Below are 27309 nucleotides of genomic sequence, written 5' to 3' on the forward strand. Positions count from 1 at the left end.
CAACAACTGCACACTAATCATGCCTTGTGTGTCTCCTCGGGACCAGCTGCTGTTTCTGGCTTCTCTGGACAAAAGTTGAAGCTGGGGGGGATTTGGGTTAAGTACAAAAGTTTGGAAAAGTCGCGTCCTCAGTCACTACCAAGACACAGAAAAGAATGAGAGGGAGGGGGAAAGGCATATCCTTCTCAAGAAGGCGAAATAGGAGACGGGCGTGGGCCGGACTCGGTGGGGAGGCAGTAGAAGGATGGATTTGTAGGGAGGAGGCGCCCTTGGGTCCCTCCCTCACTCCCATCGCTTCGTGGTTCAAGAGCAAGGTACGCTGCCGGGCCAGGCGGGGGCGGTCGAGGTGTGAGGAGGCAGAGGAGAGCGGGTGGACTGGCGCGTGCTCGCTCCCTTGAGGTGGCGGAGGCGCGCCCGTGCTCGCCCCCGCACCTCCGCCTCCTTTTGCCCGCCCCCAGCGGTCGGACCTTCTCTGTGCAAAGCAGGAGGGCGCGCGGGCAGGCCGGGAAGGATGCGACCGAGGCGGAGGCGCGCCCAGGCGGTTTGAAGCAGCGGTTGGCTGCCACGGGCAGGAGAGATGAGCTGGGGGGCCGCCCCCGGCTCGGGGCTGTGAGGGGCTCGGGGCCGGGGGTGGGGGTCGAAGTCGAAGAGGAGGAGGAGGAGGCGGCGGCGGCGCTGCCTTCTTCCTCTGCGCCCCCTTCCTCCTCCTCCTCCTCCTCCTCGGCGCCCCTAGGCTCAGACATGAGCCGGGCCGAGTGGCCCGAGTCGTCGTCGTCGCCGCCGCCGCCGCCAGGCCGAGGCCGGGACCGCCTCCCACTCCCCGGGCCGGGCCTCGGCCTGCGGACCTGGGGGCTCCCTCCACTGTCTCCGCTGCCGCTGCTGTTGCTGCTGCTGCCGGTGCTGGGGGCCGGGGTCCCTGCTGCAGCCGAGAGGTTTCCGCTCCTGCTGCCTCCGGCCATGGGGCCCAGCGTGAGCCTCTACTTGAGCGAGGAGGAGGTGCACAAACTGCTCGGTGAGTGAGACCCCCGGGCGGGCGCGAGGCGAGAAAGCGCTTTGTGGGGGAAGGACTTCCAAAAATGGGCTGCTTTCCTCCCCTCCCCCCGCCCCCGTCCTCTCCCACCTTCTGGGAGGCTAGTTCCCCGGTCCTTACCCTAGGGATGCAGTCCAGGGGAGGTCCCAGGGCGCTACCCCCACTTTTCAGCTCATGCCTTCCACCACAGCCTACCCAAACGAGAATCCCGGAATCCAACTCTCTTCCTTCATAGTCCACTGATTTACTCGGGTTGATGATCTCAAATTTATCCAGTTTGTACATAGTTGGTTGCGTGTCGCTTGCCCCATAAATGTAGTGAACTCCTGGAAAAATTCCTTTTCTTTTTTTCTCTAGAACTTAACACAGTGCTTGGCAAATAGTAAGCGCTTGATAAATGTTTGTTGATTGATGGATTGCCCTCTTGGCCCAAGATGTTGGGCTTTCCTCCTTAAAAACCTGGGGTTGTAGCATCTTTACCTTTAAATTTATGGTTATTTTGTCCTACCAAATTTAGGGGGTTTTGTTATTAAATTGTAATTTTTTTCAATTGTTAAATATATTTGTTTTTTCTCTCTCCGCCATAGGGGGAAAAAAATCGGAAAAAAAAAAAAGCCCTTGTAACGAATATGCTAGTCAAGCAAAATGAGTTTCCCACATTGGTCTTGTCAAAAAATGTGTTTAGTTTTGCACTTTTAGTTCCATCACCTCACTGTCGGGAGGTGGGTAGTGTAGCATTCTTCCCATCCTCTGGAATCATCCACCAAAATTTAATGTTACAAGACTTTGTTTTCTTGCCATGCTGGCTGGGAAGTTCTGTTAGTTTTCTCTTCTGCCTCCATGGTTGTTTGGGGTACAGGGACTGAAGGGAAGAGGAGGAGGAAGCAGAGGGAGACCAGCTCCTTTCTGAGCTTACCTCCTCCCAAGGTGGGAAACCCACCAAAACAAGACAGGGTCGGGTTTTTTTCCTCCCTGATTCTTTGCTTCCCAATCTGGGAATCAAAAAAAACTTATCCAACTCTGTAATTTCCGATGAGATTTGGTAGTCTGTTCTTTCCAAAGAGACTTCTCTCTTCCCAGTGTTTTTTTTCCTCTATGTATATCTCATTTCACTGCAAGTTAATTACTTGAACCTGTCTTTCCCGCAAGAGATAACTGTAAAGCTCTCTCTTCCTGCTTCTGCTCCAAAGCAAGGTGCCACATTTCTTTCTTCCATGCCTACAATATTTCTTAGGCTCTTACCTTAAGGCCCTAGATTTCAAATACCAATGTGATCATACATGATCATGCATGTTTCATATAAGAAAAAAATCATCTCAGTTCAAACTTCTATCAATCAGCAAGTTTCAGTCCTACTGCCAAAATGCTGACCATCCCTCTTCTCTTTTCTTTTCTCAACTATGACTGAAAGGCACCTTGGTGGAGTGGATAGAGAACATTTGGGAATGTCTGAGTTCAAGTACTGTTTCTGACATCAATCAATCAACAAATATTTATTTTATTATTTATTATCAGCTGCCCTATCTTTAGGAAAGTCTCTTAATCTCTCAGTGGTCCAGGCAACTGTCTCAGACTATAAATTTCAAGCAAGCATCTAATTTGTATTGATGGGAGTTCTCTCATTCAGGGAGTTCCTTTACCATTGAAATCATAGATATCTCCCTTCTCCCCCTACCCTCTGCCCCTCCAACAAAAAACCACAACAAAACCAACTAAGACTATAGGAATTCAGAAATCAGACCAATAAGTTGCTTTTAATACTGAACATTTCTTTTACAAACTAAGTTAATGTTGGGATCTAAATTAATTTCCCCCCTGTCTTTGAATCTAAGGCAAGGGAGAGGAAGATTGGTTATGTACAACTTTTGATTTGTTGTCCAAATCTTGGATCTGGACCTTTAAAAAATTATCGAGGGTGTTTGGCAATTTTTAGGACCTGCATTTAAAACCACCTAGATGTGAGCAACAAAAGAAAATGGAAATAGCCCGAAATAGAAGTTATGCTATAAAGCTTGAATATCTCATGTAGGTTCTTTATTGCACTGAAACTCATAGAATAACATAGATGGACAGACATGAGAACTCATTTAGCTATTTTTACAGATGAAGGAATAAGTCTTGAGAAGTAACCTATAGCTAGTCCAAGGTCATATTACTATTTAAGGACAGAAGAAGTCTTGTTCTAGGGCTCCTTCTATCACATTGATCTTGAACTTTTTTGCCTTTTAAACCTATCAGTTGTTTGAAGCCTATGGAAACTGACACTGAATTGAAATTGCCCTTTGCAAACTGTTATTTTGAGAATTCCTGAAAATATTGGTATTGAATAATCAAGAAACACATTTATGTTTTTGTATTATAATTTAATTATTAGACCTATTTTTATGAATTATAACTGAAACATCATATTAGCATTTGGAATATAAGATTGATGCATATAATAAGATTGATGAATATAAGAAGATGATAATAAGAGTGCTGGATGTTTATAAAATCAATTTGGATACACAATGAAAAGTTATTTGTGACTAGGAACTATAAAAACTACTGTTTACATTTTTTTCTTAATTTAAGTATATTTTAAGAAGGATAAAGTGGGTTTAAAAATGTTTAAAATATTCCAATTAAAACATTTCTTCAAAAAGTTAATGATTGCTCATACCATCTGATTTTTCTACCAACATTTTTTTTGTACAGGAATTCCCAAAATTATGAACTTCCAATAACAAATGCAGCAAATTAAGGATAGAAGTCTGTTCCTTAATTCATAATGCCTGGAAAATGATTGACTTTATCTTATGCAAGTTACTGCCACCTTAATATCTGTACTGTCTTAGCCTCCAAAGCGCCACTTGAAATGGAGAGGTTACTGCTGATGCCTGATACTGAGTATTCCTGATAAGCCAAGTTGGAACTTGGAATGCATTTTCCTGTAGAAACAGTATTTTAAATGTTGGTTAAGTTTAAGTTGAATGAGCTTTTGTGGACTGGCCGATGAACCTAGCCGCTATATTACTTGTGTGAGAAAATGTATTTAAAATTTTAAACTTAGAAAAGAACTTAACCTGAGAGAAGAGTTGAGAAAATGCATCTCCCTTTGAAAAGGTAGAGAAGAGGATATAGTTGTGTTTATACTGTCAAACAGTTGATGTGTTGGTTGGTTTTGCTGTACTGCTTTTCTCCCTCCCCACCCCTCTTATTTTTGTTACAGAGGAGAGTTCATTGGGTAGTGAGAAAGAGGAGATGCTTTTGGAAGTGAAAGTGATGTTAAAACAAAATCTATCAATAATAAGATAAAAATTTACAGAACACAAACCCAACCTGGAAATTACCTGTACTTGATGGGATTAGTCATTAATTACTTAAACAGGTAGTTACAGAATGAATCTGGTAGCTGTTTTTTTATAATGCCAACAAAAGTAAAATTGCCATCAACTAGAGCATTTTGTGCGTAGTGTACAGGATACCTTTTCTGTACTGAAATATGCCTGATAAGTGGTTTTGAGTACTACCTTTACCAGCCATACAGTGAGTATACTCATACATGCTAAGCAATGACTTTGTTTTAGTGAACTCTAAGAAATGCAACTGCTTGGAAGAGGTGTGTATATAGCAGGTGGATGGTTCGCGTTTGAAAAGCAAAGTTCTATTTTACCTTGTAGGAGACAAGATGGGGAGAAATGTTGGAATTATAGGAAGTAGGCAGGAGCTGCAGAGGGGAATGGAGAGTGGTCTAAAGTCTTTAGTTTTTTCAAATAGTAAATGTACTCTGCACATAGTAAATGCTTAGTAGACATGCTTCTCTTGTCTTTCTTCTTTTCTCTCCTCTCCCCTTCTCTCTTCTTACATCATTTTCTTTTAGATTGCATTTAGGCATTATACCAGGTTAAAGATGGAAAGTTGATAATGGCCACCTGATCTAAACAGTCAGGCCCCTTGACAATTGTTTTGCATAGATGATTAGTATCTTTAAAAAAAAACTTTTTAAAACAGCCAAGAATAGATAAAGAGCATTGTATTTTAAAAATTACTGTCCAAAATTAATAAGAGATTACAGAATTTAAAACGCCATACCATTTGGTATTCTTTATTCTAATCTTTAACTTCTTTGCCATCTAAACTAATCCTTTGTTTATCTCTTAATTTAAAATAAAATAATTCTTAAAAGCCCTTCTTAGGGTATGTTCTTTAGATATCAAAGCCCTGCAAACTTTTTTTTTTCTTCTGCAGCCTGAGACTTTTTATCTCCCAGGCTTGATAACTAATCAAAGAATACTCATTAATTCACCTTTTCTGACATTCCTTCTAAGAATTTTTGTCAGCATTTAATATGTTTTTCACTCTTCTTCATTGTAAATACAATATTCTTTCAGTTATTTTAGTTTAAATTAAAAAAAAATATGGTAGTTTACTGGCTCTGCCCTTCACTTCCATACCTGGTTGTTGTCTCTTTTACTTCAAGATTTTGCTTATTAATTCCTTTTTTCTTTCCTGTTTTTATCTGGTTATTTTATTTCCCCACTCTACCCCCCTTAGTTAAATAGATTTCCCCTCACTCTCTTTCCCTTTATTGAATCTTATTTTTAAAATTTCAGTTTTGCACCCCTTTCCAGACATGCTTTCTCTCACTTTCTTCATTATCCATCCTCCCTATCTACTCTAGACCCTCATCCTCTAGCTTATGCTCCCTGAAATTATTTAGTCCCTCTTTATTCCCCATAGAGTTAGAACTTCCGAGGTTTCCATTCTGGGCTCTCTCCTCAAAGGAGTTTCTGTCACTGTCTTATAGAGCTTGCCTTGGCACTTTTCCATTTTCCATTGTGCCTCATTCCCAGGAAATGCCAGTTCCTGCAGGTGACAGACTTTGCCCAATGATAGACTCTCCCCATCCTCCCCACCCCCCTTATGCCACCTATTATTTATTTGTATCATCTCTCTGGTTATTTTCCCTATTTGTAGCAGAATGTCTACTACTCTGTGTCCATGCTTCCTCACTTCCACAGGGGCCAGTCGTTCCCAGGAATTTTAACTTACTTCCTCTCTGGAGGCAGGATGAGTGATCTTCTCAAGCACAGAATCTCATAGATAACACCTAGCACAAAGGGTTGCATAGTATCTCTCTTCACCTATAGGAGCATTCATCAGTGGATCCCTCTCCTACCACCAAAACAAAAGCCTTCCTCTCCCACTTTCTGCCGGTAAACCCCACCCCCCCCCAGCCCATTTGCTGTTTCTTCTCTTCCTGAGAGCACAAGGATCATATTCCCTCATTGCTTAGTTTCAGTTTGACCCAGGGAACACCACACACACCTTTTGTCCCTCTATTCCCCTCTTATGCACCTGTCCATTTTGTAATGTAGTCCCACCAAAAAAAAAAAAAAATTTATATCTCCTGTTGGCAGGGTGTTACCAGGTTTTTGTCCATAATGCCCTAGGCCTGCTTCTCCACTATTGCCTCCACCCAACTTTTGCCTTCACTCCATCTCCTTGTGTACATTTAGAAAGATGTCTTACTGGGCTTTCTACTGCCATTTCCTGTACTGTATTCATTCACCCCTCTAGCCAGGCCTAGAGATGGGAGGTCCTAGGTTCAAATCTGGCCTCAGACACTTCCCAGCTGTGTGACCCTGGGCAAGTCACTTGACCCCCATTGCCCACCCTTACCACTCTTCCACCTATAAGCCAATACACAGAAGTTAAGGGTTTAAAAACAAACAAAAAAAACAAAAAAAAATTAAAAAAACCCCATAGTAAATGAATTTTCAAATAGGTTAAAAATTAGTTTGTTGGGAAGCTAGGTGGCCCAGTGGATTGAGAATCAGGCCCAGAGGCGGGAGGTCCTGGGTTCAAGTTTGCCCTCAGATAACTTCCTAGTTGTGTGGCCCTGGGCAAGTCACTTAACTCCCATTCCCTATCCCTTAACATTTTTCTACTGTAGTGCCAGATTGCTTCTAAGACAGAAGTTAAGTGTTAACCCTCACCTTCCCCCCAACTAGTTAATGGCAGATTAATAATTAATATCCAAGTCTCCTGGTTCTTTGCAGGGGCCTTCCTCTACAGTTATATTTTAAAACACCACAAATTTAAGGTATTTTGTAGGTATGAAGCAATATGAGTGACTAAACTAAAAATGGTTTGATGCAAAAAGGTATATAGTGTACCATTTAAAATCTTTGAACAAAGCTAAATTCTGTTTAATAATTTTCTTCTGGAAGATATTGGCCCTTTTAAGAAAGCTTCCAGTATAAATGCTGAGATTCTCTTTATTAGTAAAAGCTCTTTCATAATGTATTTGGTATTTGAAAGTAGTTGTATCAGAATCTATATGTAATTATTGCTAAGGGAGGGAGTGAATGTAACTTATTTCATAGGAGATCCAGCAAAAGAATTAATTAGAAAGAGGGGAAAAAGAAAGCTATATGCAGATTAATTGATATGTGGGTCTGCTATTCTATGAAAAGAGGGAAGGGAATAAACATTTGTATAGCATTTACTATATGTCAGATACTGTGCTAATAAGCGCTTTAAAAATATCTTACTTGAATCCAGTTGATCTCATTTGAAAAATGACACAGACCCTCAGTAAGTCAGAAGAAATGATGAGTTAACTTGCTTAATTACTGTGTTCTGGGTATTCTAGGAAATAAGCCTGTTATCTAAATTAAAAGGAAAAACAAATTTTCTTGTAATAATTTGTATATAATATACCTACATATATAATGCAGGGTGATTCTTGAAATACCTTTTTAGTGGCCAATCATTAGGATTGGGGTTAATGCTTGATAAGTGTTTAATAAATACATATGAGTTGGTTAATAGTTCTTTGAGCTATAAATGTGATTTATTCATAAAAGATATATGTACATTTGAAAATTCTTATTAAATATTACATTGTTTCTGCATATTAGATTGACCCACTAATATATTTTAGGGTATGTATATCTTGGTCTTTTTTTTTTTAATAAGAATTGATAAAGATCAATCTCATGAAAAGTCTTACTAGGTACCAAACAAAAACATGGCATTTCAAGTTGTCTAGTTGAAGCATTTGTAGTAAACTTAACCCAAATATGCAATCCCAGCTCAAAACAATTTTTTGTAGTATTCTGTGAGAAGCAGGATAATGAAGGGCATAGAGTTGGCTTTGGAGCCCACCAGATGACACGAATCCATATCTTCCCTTTCATACATACTGCTCACTTAATCTCTCAGTGCTCTAGGCCAGAGATGTCAAACTATTGGCTTTCAAAGACTGCAGAACTCCCTAGTGTAAGCCAACCATTAAATTGTAATTGGGAAACATTTGACAAAACAAATAGAAATATAATAGATAATGTTCATTTGTGGTTCTCAAAGTAAGTGTGCCAGCAATTCCTATTTGACTTTGACACCATTGCTCTTGGCAACTTTTAAAAACTATATATTGTGGAGAAGGGGCTGATTTGTATTCGAAGAGGGAGTTTTCTATACTAGCTAAATCACAGGTCCAGGCCCTATCCTTAAAATATTCTGTACAGTGAATATACTATATTTAAGTTCAGCTATGGTTTAAAAAAATTCCTTCTAGATCAGGCTTTGTCCTGGGTCACAAAGCCATTGTGACTCAGCTTACTCATCTGTCAAATGAACTTATCCAGTTAGTCACCAGTCAACAAGCATTTATTAAACATATATTATGTGCCAGGTCCTAAATGTTGAGGATACATACAGAGAAAGGCAGAAATAGTTCCAGCCTTTGCAGAACTCAAATTCTAATGGGGGAGACAACATTCAAACAACAAACAACTATATACTAATAAAAAAAAAACAGAATAGTGTAGAATTTCAGAGGCAAGGCAATTACAATAACATTAAGAAAGATAGAGACAAGCAGCTAGATAGCATAGTGCAGGGGTCGGCAACGTATGGCTCTTTCTGCAGGAGCCATAAAGTCAATTTTTTTTCAGGCACTGTTATAGGAGCATGCACTGTGAGCACTGTACGGCTCTCACGAAATTACATTTTAAAAAACGTGGCGTTTATGGCTCTCACAGCCAAAAAGGTTGCCTACCTCTGGCATAGTGGATAGAGCACCAGACCTGGAGTCAAGAGACCTAGGTTTAAATTTGATCTCTGACACTTCCTACCTATGTGACCCTGGGCAAGTTACTTAATCCCAATTGCCTAGCCCTTGCTGTTCTTCTGCCTTAGAATTGATACTAAAACAGAAGGTATGGGTTTTAAAAGGGTGGGGGGAAGAGAAGGATTTCTTGCAGAAGGTGTGATTTTAGCTGAAATCTAAAGGAAGCCAGGAGACAGGAGATGGAAGAGCATTCCTGGTGTGAGGGGCAGCCAGTAAAAATGCAGATTGAATGTTATGTAGGGTGTCTTGTGCAAAGAACAGTAAGGACTCCCTGTCTAATGCAGATTTGGTGAGATTTGAAGTACCATAGCCCTGTACAAGGAAGCATAGAGTTCATAACAAGACAGAAAATCAAGACAGTTTAGTCAGGGGGAATGATGGAAACTGCTCTCCTGGGACTCTGGATAGAATTGGGCACCCTGGTGGGGCTTTGGAGAGAATGAGACCAGTAAAGTCTGGTGGACTTTTATAGGATTCTTATCTAGGTATAGCAGGGGAAGGAATTGAAGGATGGGAATGATGAATCTGGGCAGCAGTTGATAGCGTGCCCAACCTAGAGTCAGGAAGACTTATCCTCCTGAATTCAAATCTGGCCTCAGAGATTTACTCTGTGACCCTAGGCAAGTCATTTAACCCTATTTGCCTCAGTTCCTCATCTATAAAATGAGCTGGAGAAGAAACTAGCAAAGCACTTCAGTATCTTTGTCAAGAAAGCTCCAAATGGGGTCACAAAGAGAGTAGATAATGACTGAAGCAGCTGAAAAACAGTGAGGAACCTCGGGACTAGTGTTTATTTCATGCTGTTGAGAAAAGGAAAGACTCCTGGGGAATTGGGGGCTAGTTGTGATAGTCAAACTCCTTAGTTTGAAAAGGTCAGTGTCAGTAAACATTAACTATATACTATATGCCAGGGATTGTATTAAGCAAAGAAAGGCAAAAGACAATCCTTATTCTTGAGGGATTCATAATCCAATGGGGGAGATATCTTCACTCTGACAGGGTAACTTGGCTTCCTTTATCCGGGATTTTTAATCTTCCTCAAAGCTTTTTCTCTTAGTGGGTAGAGGAGGCTAATATAGACCTTAAAAGTCTATTGTCACAGGATCGTGGAGTATATAGAGAGGAATAAAAACTGGAAAGTTAGGAAGGATCTGGATTATGAAAGGGTTAAAAACCAAACAGGATCTTAATATTTTGACCTAAAAGTAATGAGCCACTGGAGTTAGTTATTTGGGACTGGGATGAGGGTGAACTGTCACATCTGTACTTTAAGAAGATCACTTTGTTAGCTGAATGGAGGATGGATCGATGTTGGGAGAGATAAGGTAGAGAGAAGGTAAGAGTTCAGGCATGAATGATGTAATAAGGACATGAACCATAGTGGTAACATTGTCAGAGGAGAAAGGGGAGATGTTAAGGTAGACTTGGTAACAGATGAATGTAGTTGAAGATGACACATCATGAACCTGGGTGACTGGTAGAATGGTGGTAACTCATGACAAAGTAGTAGATGAGTCAGTTTTAGACATGTTAAGTTTAATATAACTAAGGGACAATTAGTTAGAGATATTGAAAAGGTAAAGATGTATCCCTTCCACAGCACTGTCTAGAATGCCTGCTCCATAGACAATAAACAGTTTAATCTTGAATCTCCTTTCTCACTTCATCTATCTTTTAGCTTTCACTGATAATACAGTACACCATCCCTGACTTCCCTTTCCAGAACTGGCTATGCTTTCACTCATTCCTCTGACTCAATGGGTGGAATGTTTGGAATATTCTTTGCTCCCTATTGCCACTTTCAGGTTTTCTCTCTTATCACCATTACTCATTTACCTCTCCAATAAGATTTATTCAGTCCACACGTATCATCCAATCAGAATTCTGGGAGCTATTGTCTACCATTTTCTAGGATGTTCCCTTTCTTTCCTCAGTGAGTTCAATCTCTGGTTCACATGCTTTCTTCTACTCCAGCCCTAGGGAACTTCTGTGTAGCTCAGCTTACTCATTTCATACCTCATTCACACAAAAAGATGGTCATTCTCTTAATCTAGCCATTACCCACAAATATATATCCATGTTAATCATAATAGCTAACATTTATATCATGCCTACTGTGTACCTTATAAGTATTAACTCATTTGATCTTCACAGAACCTTGGAAGCTAAATGTTTTTATCATCTCCATTTTATGGATGAGGAAGCTGAAGTGAAGAGAGATTAAGTGACTTGTATATAATCACACATCTAGTAAGTGTCTGAGACTGGATTTGAACTCTGGGCTGCCCAACTCTAGGCCTCCATTCATATTTATGAATTCTGAAATTCTTTTATCATAGTCTTTTGTTCTTTATTTCTTTAAGGAACTTTTTGTAATTGAATCTCTTTGGTGTTAGTACTGTAGCCATGTAGATCTTACCTCTTTTGTGCCTTCTCCTTCCAAAATTGAACAAATCTTAATCTAATGGTCAATCTTCTGGTGATGAACGCTCTCTAAACATAGTTATTCTGATCTTTTGTTGACAAACTTTCAATGATCTCTTGGACTTTTCATTTTAGGATAATCTTTCTGAATTTGTACTCAGCTGGCAGAAACCAGGACTTTAGTGTTGGTAATATTTTATAAATTATTAATGTAGTAGTTTGCTTTGGTAGCAGTTAATGTACCTATTTCTAAATCTGCCAGTTTCAGCTGCTGAAGATAACACTGTCATGCATTTAAGCTTAATAGTTTCATATTGAAGTAGCTTTCATTAATCAGAATTATTTTTAAAGATATGAAAGATGTCCATGGAACCAAAGTTTTCTGCAGCAATACTTTATTCTGTTTTATCTACTAGTCATCTATTTCTTCTTGTTTTAAGTGCTTTTAAAAAAGAAAAAAGAAAAACCAATATGTGAGAGTCTGCATAAAATTTTTCTCACTAGAAGATAATGATAAATTAAATCAAATGGTAAGCATTTCCCCCCAGTTATTTTCTTTAAGAATTCTGCCAGAATTGAATGAGTTTGTGTATAACCACCATCTCTTCTTGTTCAGTATTTGACTCATGTTTAAGTCAACTGAATCACCATTTCCTTTTTCTTTTTTGGACAAATTTCAGACATCAAATAATGGCACATACCCAAAGCATTCCACTAATTTGCTTGGTTTTGGACACAATTGCTTAATAAGGCTATAGAAAACTTGCAAGATAGCTTGAGAAAACTATAATTAGATTTCTTAAATATTTACTGATATCTTTTATTTTTACATCACCCATATTTCCTGTATTATTACTTCCTCATTCCTCTTCCAAAGAGTCATAATTAAAAATACAAATCAATGCATTGAAAATAATCTTATGTTATATGTAGTGTTACATTCCCATCGATGCTTGCTTCTGTAGAGGAGTAGGTGGAAGTGTCTACTCATACATCTTCTGTGGGGCCAAACTTGTTCGTTATAATTTCTCAGCATGTAGTTTGGATTGGTTATTTGTTTTCATTTCATATGCCTTCTAAGTTTAATTTCTGAGTCAAAAGGTGCATGTCATTTTCCTGTTTTTGCTTGTTTCATTTTGCATTATTTCATATTTGTGTCTCAGTGCTTCTCTGTATTTACAATATTTGTTGTTTCTTATAGCACAGTAAAAGTCATTATATTTGTGGAGCATGATTTGCTTATTCCCCAGTTTATGGCCATCTATTTTGATTTCATTTCTTTTGATGTCATATAAAACATTGACACATATCTTGCATATGTGGAGACTTTCTTTTTTCAATGACTGCCATGGGTTATATGCCTTTTAAGTTTAATTTCTGAGTCAAAAGGTATGTATATACATTTTAGTCACTTTATTTGGATTATTCTAAATTGCTTTTTAAGTTTGCTGAACCAATTAAAGCTCCAGAAACAGTGCGTTAATGTGCTCATCTTTTCTAAAACTGTTGAAGTTTAAATAGAATATGAAGAAAGTTTTGATAATTGGCTAGCCTGTAGTCAGGAGTACTAGATTCAAATATAGTCTCAGACACTGCCTAGCTGTGTGACCATTGGCAAATCACATAACCTCGATGTGCCTAGTCCTTGCTCTTCTGTCTTAGAATTGATACTTAGAAGGTAAGATATATAATATATAAAAGTTTAGTAATTGAAATAGTAATGTTTTGCCATTCTCATAACATGCATCTATATATACATATAGATGCATAATTAGTTTGGGGGCTAATAAAGTAGTCTTACCTGTGATATTGTACATGTATTACATACACATGGAAAGTTCATGTGCTTATTTTTAATGGCGGATTTTTTAATGTTAGGTTTCAGAGTTGGAAGAGACCATAAAGCTCATTTAATTCATCCCTCACATTGAATAGTAAAAATATAAGATAATATCTGACATTTCCTTTAATGTTTTCACAGCACTTTATACATCATTTAAGCCATGAGCATACCTGTGATATAGGTATTATATTTATTTTTCTGAGATGGAAAATGAAGCTTTGAGAAGTTAAGTAACTTGCTCCTGGCCAGTAAAAACAACAAACAAGAGTTGAATCCAGGTCTCCATGACTTTATGTGAATTCCTGATCAAAGCTCACTTGAGGCTAAATGATTTTTCTAGAGTTGCACAGGTAGCACATATAGGCTCTCTGCCTCCAAATTCAAGTTTATACCACACTTCCTCTTCTGTATTTTCTTACCCTAACCACTTTGGGACTAAGAGTACAAATTTAGTTAAATGATTTGCCTTTGGGAAGCACTCTTTGGTCATAGAGCAGAGCAAAATCCCAAGTTATATAACATTGTGAACCCTTGAAATAGTGGAGATTAATTAGTTTGGTGAGAGGAAAACACTGGAAGTGGCACGTTACAAATGTGTTTTAGGAGTTTATTAAACACTTACTGCCAACAGGAGGCAGGCATTATAGTAGGACTTGATTGTGAATAGAAAAAAATTAGCATTAGAATTATTGGAGATAAAGATATCAGGGATATGAATATATGGAAAAGTATTCTATTTTTTCTTTTTTACAAATAAAATGTTTCTTCACGTGTCCATGTATTTTAACCTGGCTTAAGAATGATTTCTAAAAACTATACAATAATATGATTGTATGAAAAACTATCTTGAAGTTCAGATCATTATAGGTTCTATACACTGAAGATGATAAGCACTACTTTAAAGTTTTTCTGCATATGGAGTCATTTTCATAAGAGGAAGAATTGAGTGCCCTCTTTTTTTTGTGGGATGACTTTTGATCTAGAATTGGTAACTGATTTGCTCTGATTATAATATCTCGGAGACTTAGAGTAGTTTCTGACTGTCACAGTCTATTTATGTTTATTAATAGAGATTAGGAATAGCTCATGTTTGTTAAAAAAGTTCGAGATATATAGATTGGGCTCATCCTTATATCCCCCATGTTTGAATGAATCAATTAACAAAAGGAGTTGTAAAGATTTGGAGGCTGGAAAGAAATTCTAACCTGTTTCTTCTTTGCTTTGGGATTTTAGAGATCCCATAAAAACCAAACATGCATAAATCATACTCTAAAAATTAATATGTTAAACATTTTATGAAAAAAGCAAGTAATATGCAATTGATTTTTGAGTGTTCCTAAACTTAAAAAGTGACAGAGCTCTAAACTAGACTAGAGTAATTTATGCGTATTTTTCATTTCCCATAGATTTTCTTTTATCTTTTATATCTAAACCATTTTGTTGAAAATTGTCATCCATAACTTTTAACAGACATTTTGAGATTTATTTGCGTAGACTTTAAGAGTAGGTCCTAGTTCTCACTCCACCTTTCCTCCTTGTACTAAAGTTCTTGAGACCCAAGACCTTAATTTTCTTCATGTAGATTATTGATTGGAGCCCCCTTTTGGGGACCTATATATTCTGCTTTTCCTTCCCTTCTAAGTCAGCTGGCAGTATCATAAACATTTCTCTCCATCCAATCTTAATTATTGAGAAGCTAAGGATCAAGTGAAAATGTAGGAGCAGGAATTTATTATTGCTAAATAAAAGAACCAGAGCTACAGTATTGCTTAGAATGTGTTCTATTTTCAAATGGTATAGGATAAATGTTTTTATTGAAGATAAAGCTTCTTTTAAAAGTTACATAATTTTATATATTTAATTTGTATATTTTATAGTAGAGTTTAGATTACTATTTACAGTATTGGTAGTTTTATATTCCTTTGTGATAGACTGCTTTAGTTACCAGGGATTGTTGGCCTTCCAGTAAATCTCTATATTCTAAGATGACTAATTAAAGCTAGGGAAATTATGGTTGTTTATGAAAATACAGAATGCCTTTTGTTTTGGAAGTTTCATTCTTCACTGAAATACTTGTGGAATAGGAAGAATTTAATTCCCTATAATATACAATGAAAGGTAAATGTGTTTGATTTTGGGATGTACTCTTTTGCATGATTGTATGTTAAATATAAGGGTTAAAATAGAGGTTTTGACAAGAATAAGAGCAACTTTTAATAATTTAAGTTTTAATGAGAATATAGTAGAGTTGTAAATTAATATCTCTTTAAGCCAGAGAAAAGAAAACTTCTAGCAATTTTTAACAATTTAGTTTATTTAAAATAGAGATAATAAAAGAATATAGCAAAATGAATATAGTAAAGGATGGAAATACAGGAAAAGAGGTAGAGAAAGAACTTTCCTAATGTCTATACTAGTTATCCTAAAACTGCCTATAACTGCCATTAGAGAAAATCCAGCTGATCACCCTTCAGCTCCTGGCTCACAAGGCATAATCAATGTATATCTATCACCAACCCACACCACCAGCAACCAACTCCCAATGACCAATTCATGCCCAGCAACCAACTTCCCCACAACTGCCAGCCCTAACTCTCAGCAACTAACAGATCTCGACTGTCAGCAACTGACCCTTCCCTCTTCCCCACCTAACTGTCAGCAACTGATAGCCCAACCAACAGCTACTGGCCCAGCTGGAGGCTTCCCAGCAGGGGGCTTCCTTGTTCCTACTTCCTATCACTGTGGGCTGGTTAATCCCTACACATCTCTATGGTAAGAGGACCTCCAGTCCTCCAGGTCCCCCGTTAAATTAAAAAGAATAAAGACTTTCTTTTACAGTATGCAAGTGCTTCTAACTCCTGATTCTCTGTTGGGCTTTTATTTTGAAGAGTAATCCTAGAGAAGATAACACCAAAAAGAGCATTTAGATGAAAGGATATAGAAACTTAATGCATTAACTTTTCATTTCATATTACTTACTTTATATAAAGAATATAATAAATCCCACACTTTCAAAACTTTTCAAAACTGCCCTACTGGTATATATTTGTTTCTGAGCTTTTTTCTGCATTAAAAAAAAAGTTTCAGTGGACCTCCTTTGTTTTGTTGTCATTACTATTATTATCTCCTCCTCTCCCTCCCCCCCTCCCCCATTAAAGAACTTAGAAGGAAAAAGGAAACAGGGGGCAGCTGGGTAGCTCAGTGGATTGAGAGCCAGGTCTAAAGACAGGAGGGGTTCAAATCTGGCCTCAGACACTTCTCAGCCTTGTGACCCTGGGCAAGCCACTTGACCCCCATTGCCTACCTTTACTACTCTTCTGCCTTGGAGCCAATACACAGTATTGACTCTAAGAAGGAAGGTAGCGGTTTTATTTAAAAAAAAAAGAAAAAAAGAAAAAAAGGAAACAAACTTTGTAACACATAATCATAGTCAAGCAAAAATGTATCTATATAGTTGCAGTGTCCAAAAAAATATCTTTCAGTACCTTGAGTCTCCCAAATGAGTAAATGGAAACCCCCAACCTCTACCCTGTTCAGAATTGAATGTTGCAAAATTACAGAGAACATACAAGCATGATGAGGAAAGTGATGGTGCATTTTAAGAGTTTGGGATGTATTGATCAATTTTGTTGGTCCCCCCCTTTTTTTTGTCTTTAAAAATACAGTTCATTTAATGAAATAGAAAGCTCTCTGGGAGGGGGAGGAGAAGGGATACTGTAGGAAATCACAGTGATACAAAAAACCACAAAAGATATCAATAAAAACATTTTAAAAATCACATTTCAGATTTTTTTCTGAATGAAAAGATTCTTATGGTAGAGTGTAAAATATATTCATAAATATAGGAATGAAGTGCCAATTAATATTGTGTTTCATTTTAGTTCATATTAGGGGGCCTGGATTTAAATATTTCTTCTAACTGGAAAAGTGACAGACATCTGACATTTACTTAGTGACTCTAATATTAATTTTGCAATGAATTTCTGTGCTTAGTGGGAGAGGGGCAGCTAATCAATAAATCTTGGGGAACAGATACTTATTTTAGTGTATCTTTTAGCATATATGTATATATGTGTATATATATAAAACCCAAAACCCTTACCTTCTGTCTTAGAATCAATACTGTGTCACACAGCTAGAAAGTGTCTGATGTCAGATTTGGACCCAGGATCTCCCATCTCTGGGCCTGGCTCTCAATCCACTGAGACACCCAGCTGTCCCCAGCTTTTATATTTCTTTAATAAATTAGAAAAAAAAAACCTTAATGATAATCATTAAATAGAAGAGTTTGTAGGAATGTAGTTAGGGGATAGTCTGGTTTTCTAGGATTAGTTGAAAGAAGGGAATTTTGAGAGAAACCCTGGGAAAGGATTCTGGGTAGAAAGGAATTGTGGATCTACAACTGGAAATAACTGAACTTCACTTCCTTCTTGGATTTTGACCAAGCTGGAGGGAGATTTTGTCTCTGCCTACAATTCCCATCAAGCTGAAGGAGGAGTTTTGTTTAAGAGATTCTCCCTGGAAAGTCAGGATTTTCATGGAGAAAATCTTTGACATCCAGGGGGTTTGCTTGGAAGAAACTAATTTCCCTGAGACTAGTCTTCTTGTGGCAGTGATCCATTTACCAGAATTCCTAATGGCTAAGGTAATTCAAAGCTTTCTACTTATAACTTTGAGTTACTTAGTACAGCAGCCAAATCCAGAGGTTTTTTCCCTTTCTTTCTTATTAATTATTGGTAGTAAGTTAGATTAAGTCAGATAGCATGGGGGGGTTCTTTGATAGCAGAAGGAAGATTAAGCAGGGCCTGTTGAAGAAAATGAAGGCCATGACCCTGGGGAGTTCTTACCTGGGTTGTAACATCTAACATCCCTCTAGGACTCTTCCACAATACAATTTTCCTGTGTAAAAAGGGAGAGGGTTTTGGGAATGGGATTGAATTGGGGTTTACTGTGGACTAACAGACCCAGGCCACGCAGAGCCTGTCCTGAGGTAACATACACAGACCACTAAGACAGTAAATAAAAGTTGATTTAATTAAAAGGGAAAGGTTAGAAGGCATTTGGGTAACCCTAATGCTTATGTCTCTAAAACCCAGATCTAAAGTTGTTACCTCCTAGGGAAGTCTTCAGAGTAATTTCCTACACTAAGCCTAGCCTCTCTGACCTAAAAGATCCTCAGTCCTACTCTAGCTAACCCTGCTTTTGATGGTATTTCAGGTAGTGATCTTAGGCATTTAGGCAGGGGAGGGCAAAAGGAAAGGTCTTGGATCCAGAAAGAAACCAGATCTGATTTTACAAATCAGAAGGTCAGATGGTCAGGATTACAGGTGGATACAGCTAACAACAGCAAGGCACCAACAGGACAAACAGGTAGGATGGGAAGTCTAAGTAGAAACAGACACCAAGTATAAGCAACCAGTCCCTCCAGGTCAAACCAGAGAAGGAGACCCAGCTCAAACCCCAGTCAACTGTCTCACCCTCTTCTCCCACATTCTAGAATCTTTTCCTTGTATCTGGATCTGTTCCTTGCAGACCATGCTCCACCTGCTCAAATTCTCTCTTCCTTATAACACCTGATATAGCAGAGCACTGAATTTTCACTTTATGGAAGAAAACAAACTATATGGTATGTCTAGAATATAGGGAAAGTCAGTATAATAGAAAAGGATGATAACTAGGAAAATTAGTGGATTTGGTTACCTCTGACAAAGCACACTCCTAGTTTTATTTATTATTAGGGGGGCTTTTAATATTGTTAATGTCTTAATTTTCAGGATTTATATTTTTGTGTTGAATTTTTTTAAAGTTGGTTTTCTAGGGTTTTGTCAAACAATTTTTAAAAATATCCTCATTTTTAATTGACTAAAGTGTTTATAGAGATAAATGTTTTCCCTTAAGGACTACTTTGTCTATATCTCAAAAATTTTAGTTTGTTGGCTCATTGTCATTGTCTTAAAATTTGTTATATCAATCTTAGAAGATTTAGTTATTTAGTCTCCAGTTGATTCCAAGGAAATGCTTCCTTGGAGCATTTAAAAACATCATTTATTTCAATGTAGTTAGTAAAGATTTGTTTAACATTATTGCTTTTATGCACTTGTTTTGAGGATTTTTTTTTTTTAATGTCCTACTTAAAATACCTGGTCAATTTTAGAAAGGTACTATGAACAGAAATAGATATATTCATTTCTGTTCTTATTCAGTAATCACCAGAGATCTATAATATCTGATTTTTCTAAAAATTTATGTATGTCCTAAACTTCTCTTGTGTGTTTATTAATTTGCTGTTGGTTTGGTTTGATTTAGATTAGGATTTGTATAGCTCCAAAAGGGTATCACAGAGGGCCCTCACTGCTGTGGCTTTTCTATTTATTTCTTCCTACAATTTGTTTGACTTTTCCTCTCACTGTTTAGGCTTAGATCTTTTGGTGCATATATATTAAATGAAGGTATTATCTGCTGTACCTCTCAACAAAATGAGGGTATTATCTGCTGTACCTCTCAACAAAATGTTTATCTTGCATCATTTTTTTTTTTTTGGATTGCCTTGTATGCAATCATGATTGCTATTCTTGCTTTTTTAAGTTCAGCCAAGACATAAAAGATTTTTTAAAATCCCTTCTTTTACCTCTATCAGTCTTTATTTCAGATGTATTTCTTGTAAACAGCATATTGTTAGATTTTGCTATCTAATCCATTTTATTTTTTAGGTTTATATATATATATGCATTTATATATGAAATGCTTTATAAACTTTAAAGTGCTATTTAGATGCCATTATATGTTTATCCCATTCATCTTCAGTTACAATCTTTATTTAAGATTTCCCTCCATACTATTCTCCTATGTAGTTAGAGTCATATTCTACTTTTCTTTGATCAATTCAATCAAAAGTGATATTTAGGTGATGTCCACACCCCCCAATCTTTTACTCATGTGTCTAGATATATAACAAAACTACTTCTATGCTCTCTGCCTTATTTGATTCCCTTTAATACCTCTGAAAGTATTACAGTTCTTAAGGGACTCTTGAATCAGCTTCCCCTCTGCACATGAATTTGTTCTACTATTGGTTACACAGCAGAATTTTTTTTCAAGGCCTTTTCTTCTAATTAAGTATCTGTATTGTGACAGAAGCAGTGCTTAAGTAGTGATTAAAAAAAAAAAAAGCAACCAAATAACTTGTAACCAAGTATCTGTTTTGTGCCAAAAGCTGTGCCAAAGTAGCAGTTTTTAAGAGTTTTCATTTGGAGGCGGCATTGTTACTCTTTTTCATCTCCTTTCCATCTTCTTCTGGACCTACCCATTCCCCTTCTCCCCACTTAGTTCTTCCTTTTATCCTCTTAATACAGGTATAGAGTGAAGCACTTTGAAACAAATGCATGGAAGAGGTTATGTTTTTCCTAACACCTTTTGTTAACCTAAGTGGAGATGGGATTTAAGAATCATTTTTTCTATAAGTGAGCTGTCTTGAAAATGGAGAATAGGTAGTCTTCACAGCTTTGTAGAATCTTATGGATAGCTTATTTTTTTTGACTAAACAGTGACTTGTATGAACTAGGCATCTAATAAATATTTGCTGATTCGATTTGACTAGTGAATAAGTTGAAAAGGTAGATAGTCCTAGAATTGTAGCATCTTGAATACCAGGCTAAAGTATTTTGACTTTATTTAGTAGACCATAGGGAACTATTGAAGGGTTTTGAGCAGAGAAATGACATAATTAGAAGGATGCACAAAGAGGGTTGATCTGTCAGTGGAGAATAGAAATTATTCATATTTATTATTAACATACTTTACAGTTTACAAGTTTTTCACCATTTTTCTTATTCTTGTTTTTCTAGGTATTGATGCAGAACTTTATTATGTGAGAAATGATCTTATTAATCACTACGCACTATCCTTTAACCTGCTAGTACCCAGTGACACCAACTACCTTCACTTCACATGGTATGCAAAATCCAAGGTAAGACAATATTTAACATTATATTTAATTTTGTGATTATAGAGGAATAATATAAATGAAAGTTGATGTTTAGGAGATGAACTCTGTCGTTCTGAATAAAGAAAAGTTCTTAGGACATGTTAGCAAGATGCTTTTGTTTGTTTTTCAATTTAAAGGACTACTACAGAAGGATACAACTATGACCAAGTTGATAGTTTAAATCTTGAGTCTGATCTTTTGTAGTTTCCTGAAAACCTAGAAATTCACTAGTTTAAATCATTAGACTATCTGCTGCACGTAGCTTTTTGGGTTTTTCAAACTTTAATGATTAATTAAAGAAAGACTGACCCAGTGGTTGTCATATGCTTCATAATATAGCTATTTTGGGGATGAACTTAAAAGACATAGAGTATTTAAAAGATCTGTTGCATGAACACATATTTGTTGAGCTCTTGTTCTGTTCCAAACATGACACTAGGGAAAAAGGTGCAAAAGAAAGAAGGAAAAGAAAGAAAGAATCCATTGTCTCAAATGGAAGAGACAAGTACATATATAAGAATATAGTCTGTTATTATTCAGTAAACATTAAGAGCCTCTTATTTGACAGACATTGTACTAAGGACTGGGGATACAAAGAAAGATAAAATAAAGTTGTTCCTCACAAGTAACTTGCAGTGTACTGGGGAAGATGCCATGCCAACAACTGTGTACAAGCAGGATATATTCAGGTAAATTGGAGATAATCAAGAAGCAACGTACTAGAATTAAGAGGGATTGGGAACTGCTTCCTATGGAAGGTAGATTTTAAATTAGCACTTGAAGGAAGCTAGGACTTAGAGATGAGGAGAGAGAACATTCCATTAATGGGAGGGGGAACAGCCAATGAAAATGGCAATTTAGGAGATGGAATTTCTCCTTTGAGGAACAGTAAAGAGATCAGTGTCATTGGTTTGGGGATGGAGTAGGGAAGAAGGAAAGGTTATATGGGTTGGCCAGTGGAAAGGACTAGAGATGAGAATTTTATGTGTGAGAAGAATAGAAAAAGTTAGTTTTAATCAAAATGAATGAGAAGGAACATCAAGAAATATAGGGCAAGAAATATAGGGTAGGTCCAAATTGTGAAGGATTTTAAACATGTTTTGTCATTAGATAACATGCCTTTGCTGGTAGTTTTGGTAATTATGGGGAGGAATATTAAATTTTGAGGGCAAAAATAATCCTGCATATATAGTGTTACTAAGGTTTTAAAAATCCATGAGGGCAACTCAAACTGGGAATGAACATTCCATTGTATAAATCACAGATGCTGAAACACTTGCTTGTGGAACTTCAGTTTATGCTTCTTCTTGTGTTGAATTCCTGAAAATTTTGTCACTGATTTTTATTGTTAAGCTCTATTCTGTATTTAACTTTGTTAACAGGCAATTTTAGTGCTAACTGAAGGTGGAAACAATAGAGCATTTAACACTATAATTACAACAGCTATCCATGTTAAGAATAAATGTTTTTCCTGGAGAACCAGGACATTATGAAGACCTATTTAATGATAAGATGTATAAATGGAGTTAGAGTTAGAAAGAAGGCCCTTGAGTCCCCTAAAGGCACTCTAAATTCTTCTGATTGACATAATTAGTTTCCTATATACTAGCAGAAGTTGCTAGAAATTTCCACCTGAAAAGTTTTTAAGTTTAACTTAAGCTTTTTTTTTTTTTTTTTGTGGGGAGGATGGAGGTGTAAGTAAGAAAGTAACTCAGAAGCAAAAGGTTTTGGATGTAAATACATTTTTATTGCTTATTTTTGATCTATGAGACTTTAAATTATAATTAGATCTCTTAACTTAGGTGTCATTTGTTGTATATATAGTATCTGTTTATTCTATTAAGTGATTTCTTTGGATTGCCAAGCTTTGTGACAAAATACTAGGGACTAAGAGAAATGAAAATTTTTGTATTCTTGTAAATGTTTATATCCATATAGCTAACTCGAACAAAATTTAAGACATTTGACGAAACCTGTTTTATTTTAATGACTTAAAAATGGTATACTCCCATTACCTAGCAAATGTATATTATTCCTTACTCTTTCTCCTTATTTTGGTGTTCTCTTCCCTTTTTTTCTCTCTTTCTCTATACTATCTGTAATTTATCTCTGCCTTGATGATGTATGAGCTTGGACTTTTTTGATTCTCAAAATGTAGAGGAGGAATCAAGGCATTTCTGGATTAAGCTAGTGTTTTAAATGTTTGTTCCCTTAGATTAAACAGTACTCTCTCTCACTCTTTCTCTCCTTTTCATTTTTTCTAATTACATTTTTGATATTTTTAAATAGTCTTTAAAAACATTTCTTTTAAATTCTCTCCCTTTCCTCCACTCCCCATTGATTGAAAAGGCAAATGATTTGATATAGATTAAATATGTATAGTCATGCAAACCATAGTTATATTAATTATGTTGCAAAAGATAACATTTAAAAAAAACAAGAATAAATATAAGCCAATGTGATAGGGGTGAGATGGTACTTCAGAGTTGTTTTAATTTGCATTTCTCTAAGCAGTAGTGATTTAGAGCATTTTTTCATAAGACTATTGATAGCTTTGATTTCTTCATCTGAAAACTGCTTGTTCATATCCTTTGGCCACTTAACTGATTGGGAAATTACTCATGTTTTATAAATTTGACTCAGTTCTCTATTTGTTTGTAAAATTAGACTTATAAATATAACTTTTAATTTTTAAAAAAATGTTTTTCCATGGTTACGTGATTCATATTCTCTCCCTCCCCTCTTCTGTCCCCCTTCCTGGAGCTGACAAGCAATTCCACAGGATTAAACATATATTATCACTCAGAAACTATTTCCTTGTTATTCATTTTTGTAATAGAGTAATCTTTTAAATTCAAAACCTCAAATCATATACTCATATAAACAAGTGATAAATCATATATTTTCTTCTGCATTTCTTCTCCAGTCGTTCTTTAGATGTGGATAGTGTTCTTTCTCATAAGTCTCTCTGGATTGTCCTGAATCATTGCATTGCTATTAGTAGCAAAGTCTTATTATATTGATCGTCCCACAGTGTTTCATTTACTGTGAATAATGTTTTCCTGGTTCTGCTAATTTCACTGCACATCATTTCATGTAGGTCTTTCAAGTTCTTATAGAAATCAAGCAGTTCATCATTTCTTATAATACAATAGCATACCATCACCATTATATACCACAATTTGTTCAGCTGTTCTGCAATCAAGGGACAACTCCTCATTTTCCAGTTTTTTGCCACCAGAAAAAGTGTAGCTATAAATATTTTTGAACAAACAGGACTGTTCCCATTTTTTTATATGGGGGGAGGCGGTAAAATTAGACCTTTATCAAGAGAAACTTGCCAAAAATGTTTTCACAGTTAATGATTATTGTGTATTTCCCTCCATCCTATTTTTCCTCTTTATCCTTTGCTCTTTTTCTCCATCCTTTTCCTCCTCAAAAGTGCTTTGCTTCTGACCACTGCCTCCTCAAATCTACCCTTCTTTCTGTCACCCTCACTGCTTCTTGTATCCCCTTCCCCTCTTACTTCCCTATAGAGTAAGATAGATTTTTATACCCAACTAATTGTGTAAGTTATTTCCTCTTTAAGTCAGTTCTGATGAGAGCAAGATTCAGTTTTCACATCCTTAGCTTCCCTTTACTATATAAGCTCTTCCATGCAATTGTTATGTGAGCTAATTTACCCAGTTTTACCTCTTTTTTTCCTCTTCTCCTACTACATCCCTCTTTTTCACCACTTAATTTAATTTTTTAGATACCATCCCATCATATTCAACTCACATCCATGTCCTCTATGTATACTCCTTTTAACTGCCCTAATAATGCTCCTCTGATGATGAACCTCACTACTGCCCTTTGTAGTCTCCAATGAATCAAAGATGAGGATCACATAGAGTACATAGAAAGGTTCATCTAGAGCAGGGGTTGGCAACCTTTTTGGCTGTGAGAGCCAAAAACGCCACATTTTTTAAAATGTAATTTCGTGAGAGCCGTACAGTGCTCACAGTGCGTGCTCCTGTAACAGTGCCTGAAAAAAAATTGACTTTATGGTTCCTGCAGAAAGAGCCATACCTGGCCCTCAAAAGAGCCAGATATGGCTAGAGAGCCATACGTTGCCAACCCCTGATCTAGAGGGAAAAAAATGTCTCCTTGTTTTATGTCTCCTCTGATATTTGAGCTCCTTCTTATCAAAGCTAAGACTATTTCTATAGTTTTGTTATGATTAAAAATGATGAGGGCCGAGATCAAAAGGGAGAATAGTATTTTAATAAAAGCCATGCTGATAGAGATAAACTGACCACGCGCCTGTAAGAAACCTATTCCAACCTCACCTCCGCCATTTACCTTTCCTCTCTCCGCCAGCTCAAGTAGCTAAAGAGGAAGTTCCAAGTCACTTCCCCCTATTTTAAAACAGTCCCTCACCTTCAATACGTTATCCAAAACAGGAAACCCATTTGGGGATCACGGGAAATGTAGTTCCAAGTATCCCAAGTGATTTTAAATGACAAATAACCCCCCTGAGATCCGTTGAAAAAGACTGGTCTTTTTCAGTGGATCTTAAACCAAAAGAAAAGAGGGCAAAAGCTAGCTGTGTTGACAAAAAGCCAATTTTGGGGCAGTACCCCACTGGCATAAGAGTGTCCATTCAAAATAAATGCATTCAATTCGTTCAACCCCCATAGTTCAGATCAACTGCTCCCCAAAGTTCAAATTTGGGTCTTCATGATCCCGTGAAGGCTCTTCAGGCATCTTTTGGTGCCTCCACCAAACAGGTTCGTCACCTGGATTCTGGGGGGATGGTACAATCCTTATCCTGAAATTACTCTCAAAGAATTTAAACTTTATATAATAGATTACAAAACATACATTTTCTTCTGAGAATTAACATTACCCCCCTGAAGTTACTTCTAAAGGAGTAAAAATTGACTTGCAATATAGATTATAGTTCAGACATTATGATTATAAAAACTTAACACACACCCCCCTGAGGAAAATTTTAAATAACACATTACTCCCCTGAAAAGGTCAGCCAAGGATGCATGGCTGAGTGAGTCATGGGGGGTGCATGAAATCAATTGGCAAAAGAAATAATAAAAAAAAAATAAAAGGAATAAAATTCAAAAAAAAAAAAGAAGAAAAAATTAACTTGTGAATGAAATGTAAAATGTGCAAAAAATGTAGGGGAAATAAACAGGCCTTTGATTCAAGGTCCAATGAAAGCGATTTAAGCAGTTTGTTATAGCCCATTTAGGGCCAGGACTACAGAAAAATTGCCATTTACTCTATATATATATATAGAGGAATAAGGGAAATGCCTTTCTTTGATCCGATTTTTCCCTGCACCTTCTCAGGGAATGAGCAGTTAAATGATAGCCAATCTTAAGTGCTTCACTAGGAATTTAAGTTGAGGGGACCCACATCCTCTAAAGGTTTAGAAAAGACTGGGACTCCAGGACACAAACCCCAATTTTCAAGCCCTTCAAGTATTGGCATAGAACTCCTGCAATTCATGCAGATTCTCAGTCAAGTCTCTGACCATGTATCTTTTTCTTGGAATCAGAGAGGCATTAAATTACAATCCCATAGTCTCAAGGCTCTTCAGGTGTTTGAATGAAGCTTATATCGCTGTAAAAAAAAAAAAGGATAAATAATGATTATATATGTACTTCCAGTACAAGATGAGAAAAAGGAAAAATCAATTGCTCTAATTAAAAAAAAGTGTTTTAAAAATCAAATATATATATATATATATATATATATATATATAGCTTAGAACTAGAAGGGTTTTGTTACTCAAAAATGAGATTTTCTATGAGTGTAATAGCAGATTCACAATGCACATTCAAATAGAGTACCATATTTCTAATAACACATTTTAAAACAATAAACAATGATGTTCAAAAAAT

The 27309-nt window shown here is 36.8% G+C and overlaps 1 protein-coding gene across 1 annotated transcript in view; it reads left to right on the top strand.

Moving 5' to 3' along the window:
- The first annotated feature begins 845 nt into the window (after positions 1-845).
- The window catches only part of RYK (receptor like tyrosine kinase), a 112481-nt gene continuing 86017 nt past the window's right edge, over positions 846-27309 (top strand). The window contains exons 1-2 of the mRNA XM_044670001.1: positions 846-1012; positions 21264-21385. Coding sequence (XP_044525936.1) covers positions 958-1012; positions 21264-21385 — 177 coding nt within the window. The 5' untranslated portion in view covers positions 846-957. The remainder of the gene's footprint in view (positions 1013-21263; positions 21386-27309) is intronic.

This window comes from Gracilinanus agilis, chromosome 3, assembly GCF_016433145.1.
Source record: "Gracilinanus agilis isolate LMUSP501 chromosome 3, AgileGrace, whole genome shotgun sequence".
NCBI lineage: Eukaryota > Metazoa > Chordata > Mammalia > Didelphimorphia > Didelphidae > Gracilinanus > Gracilinanus agilis.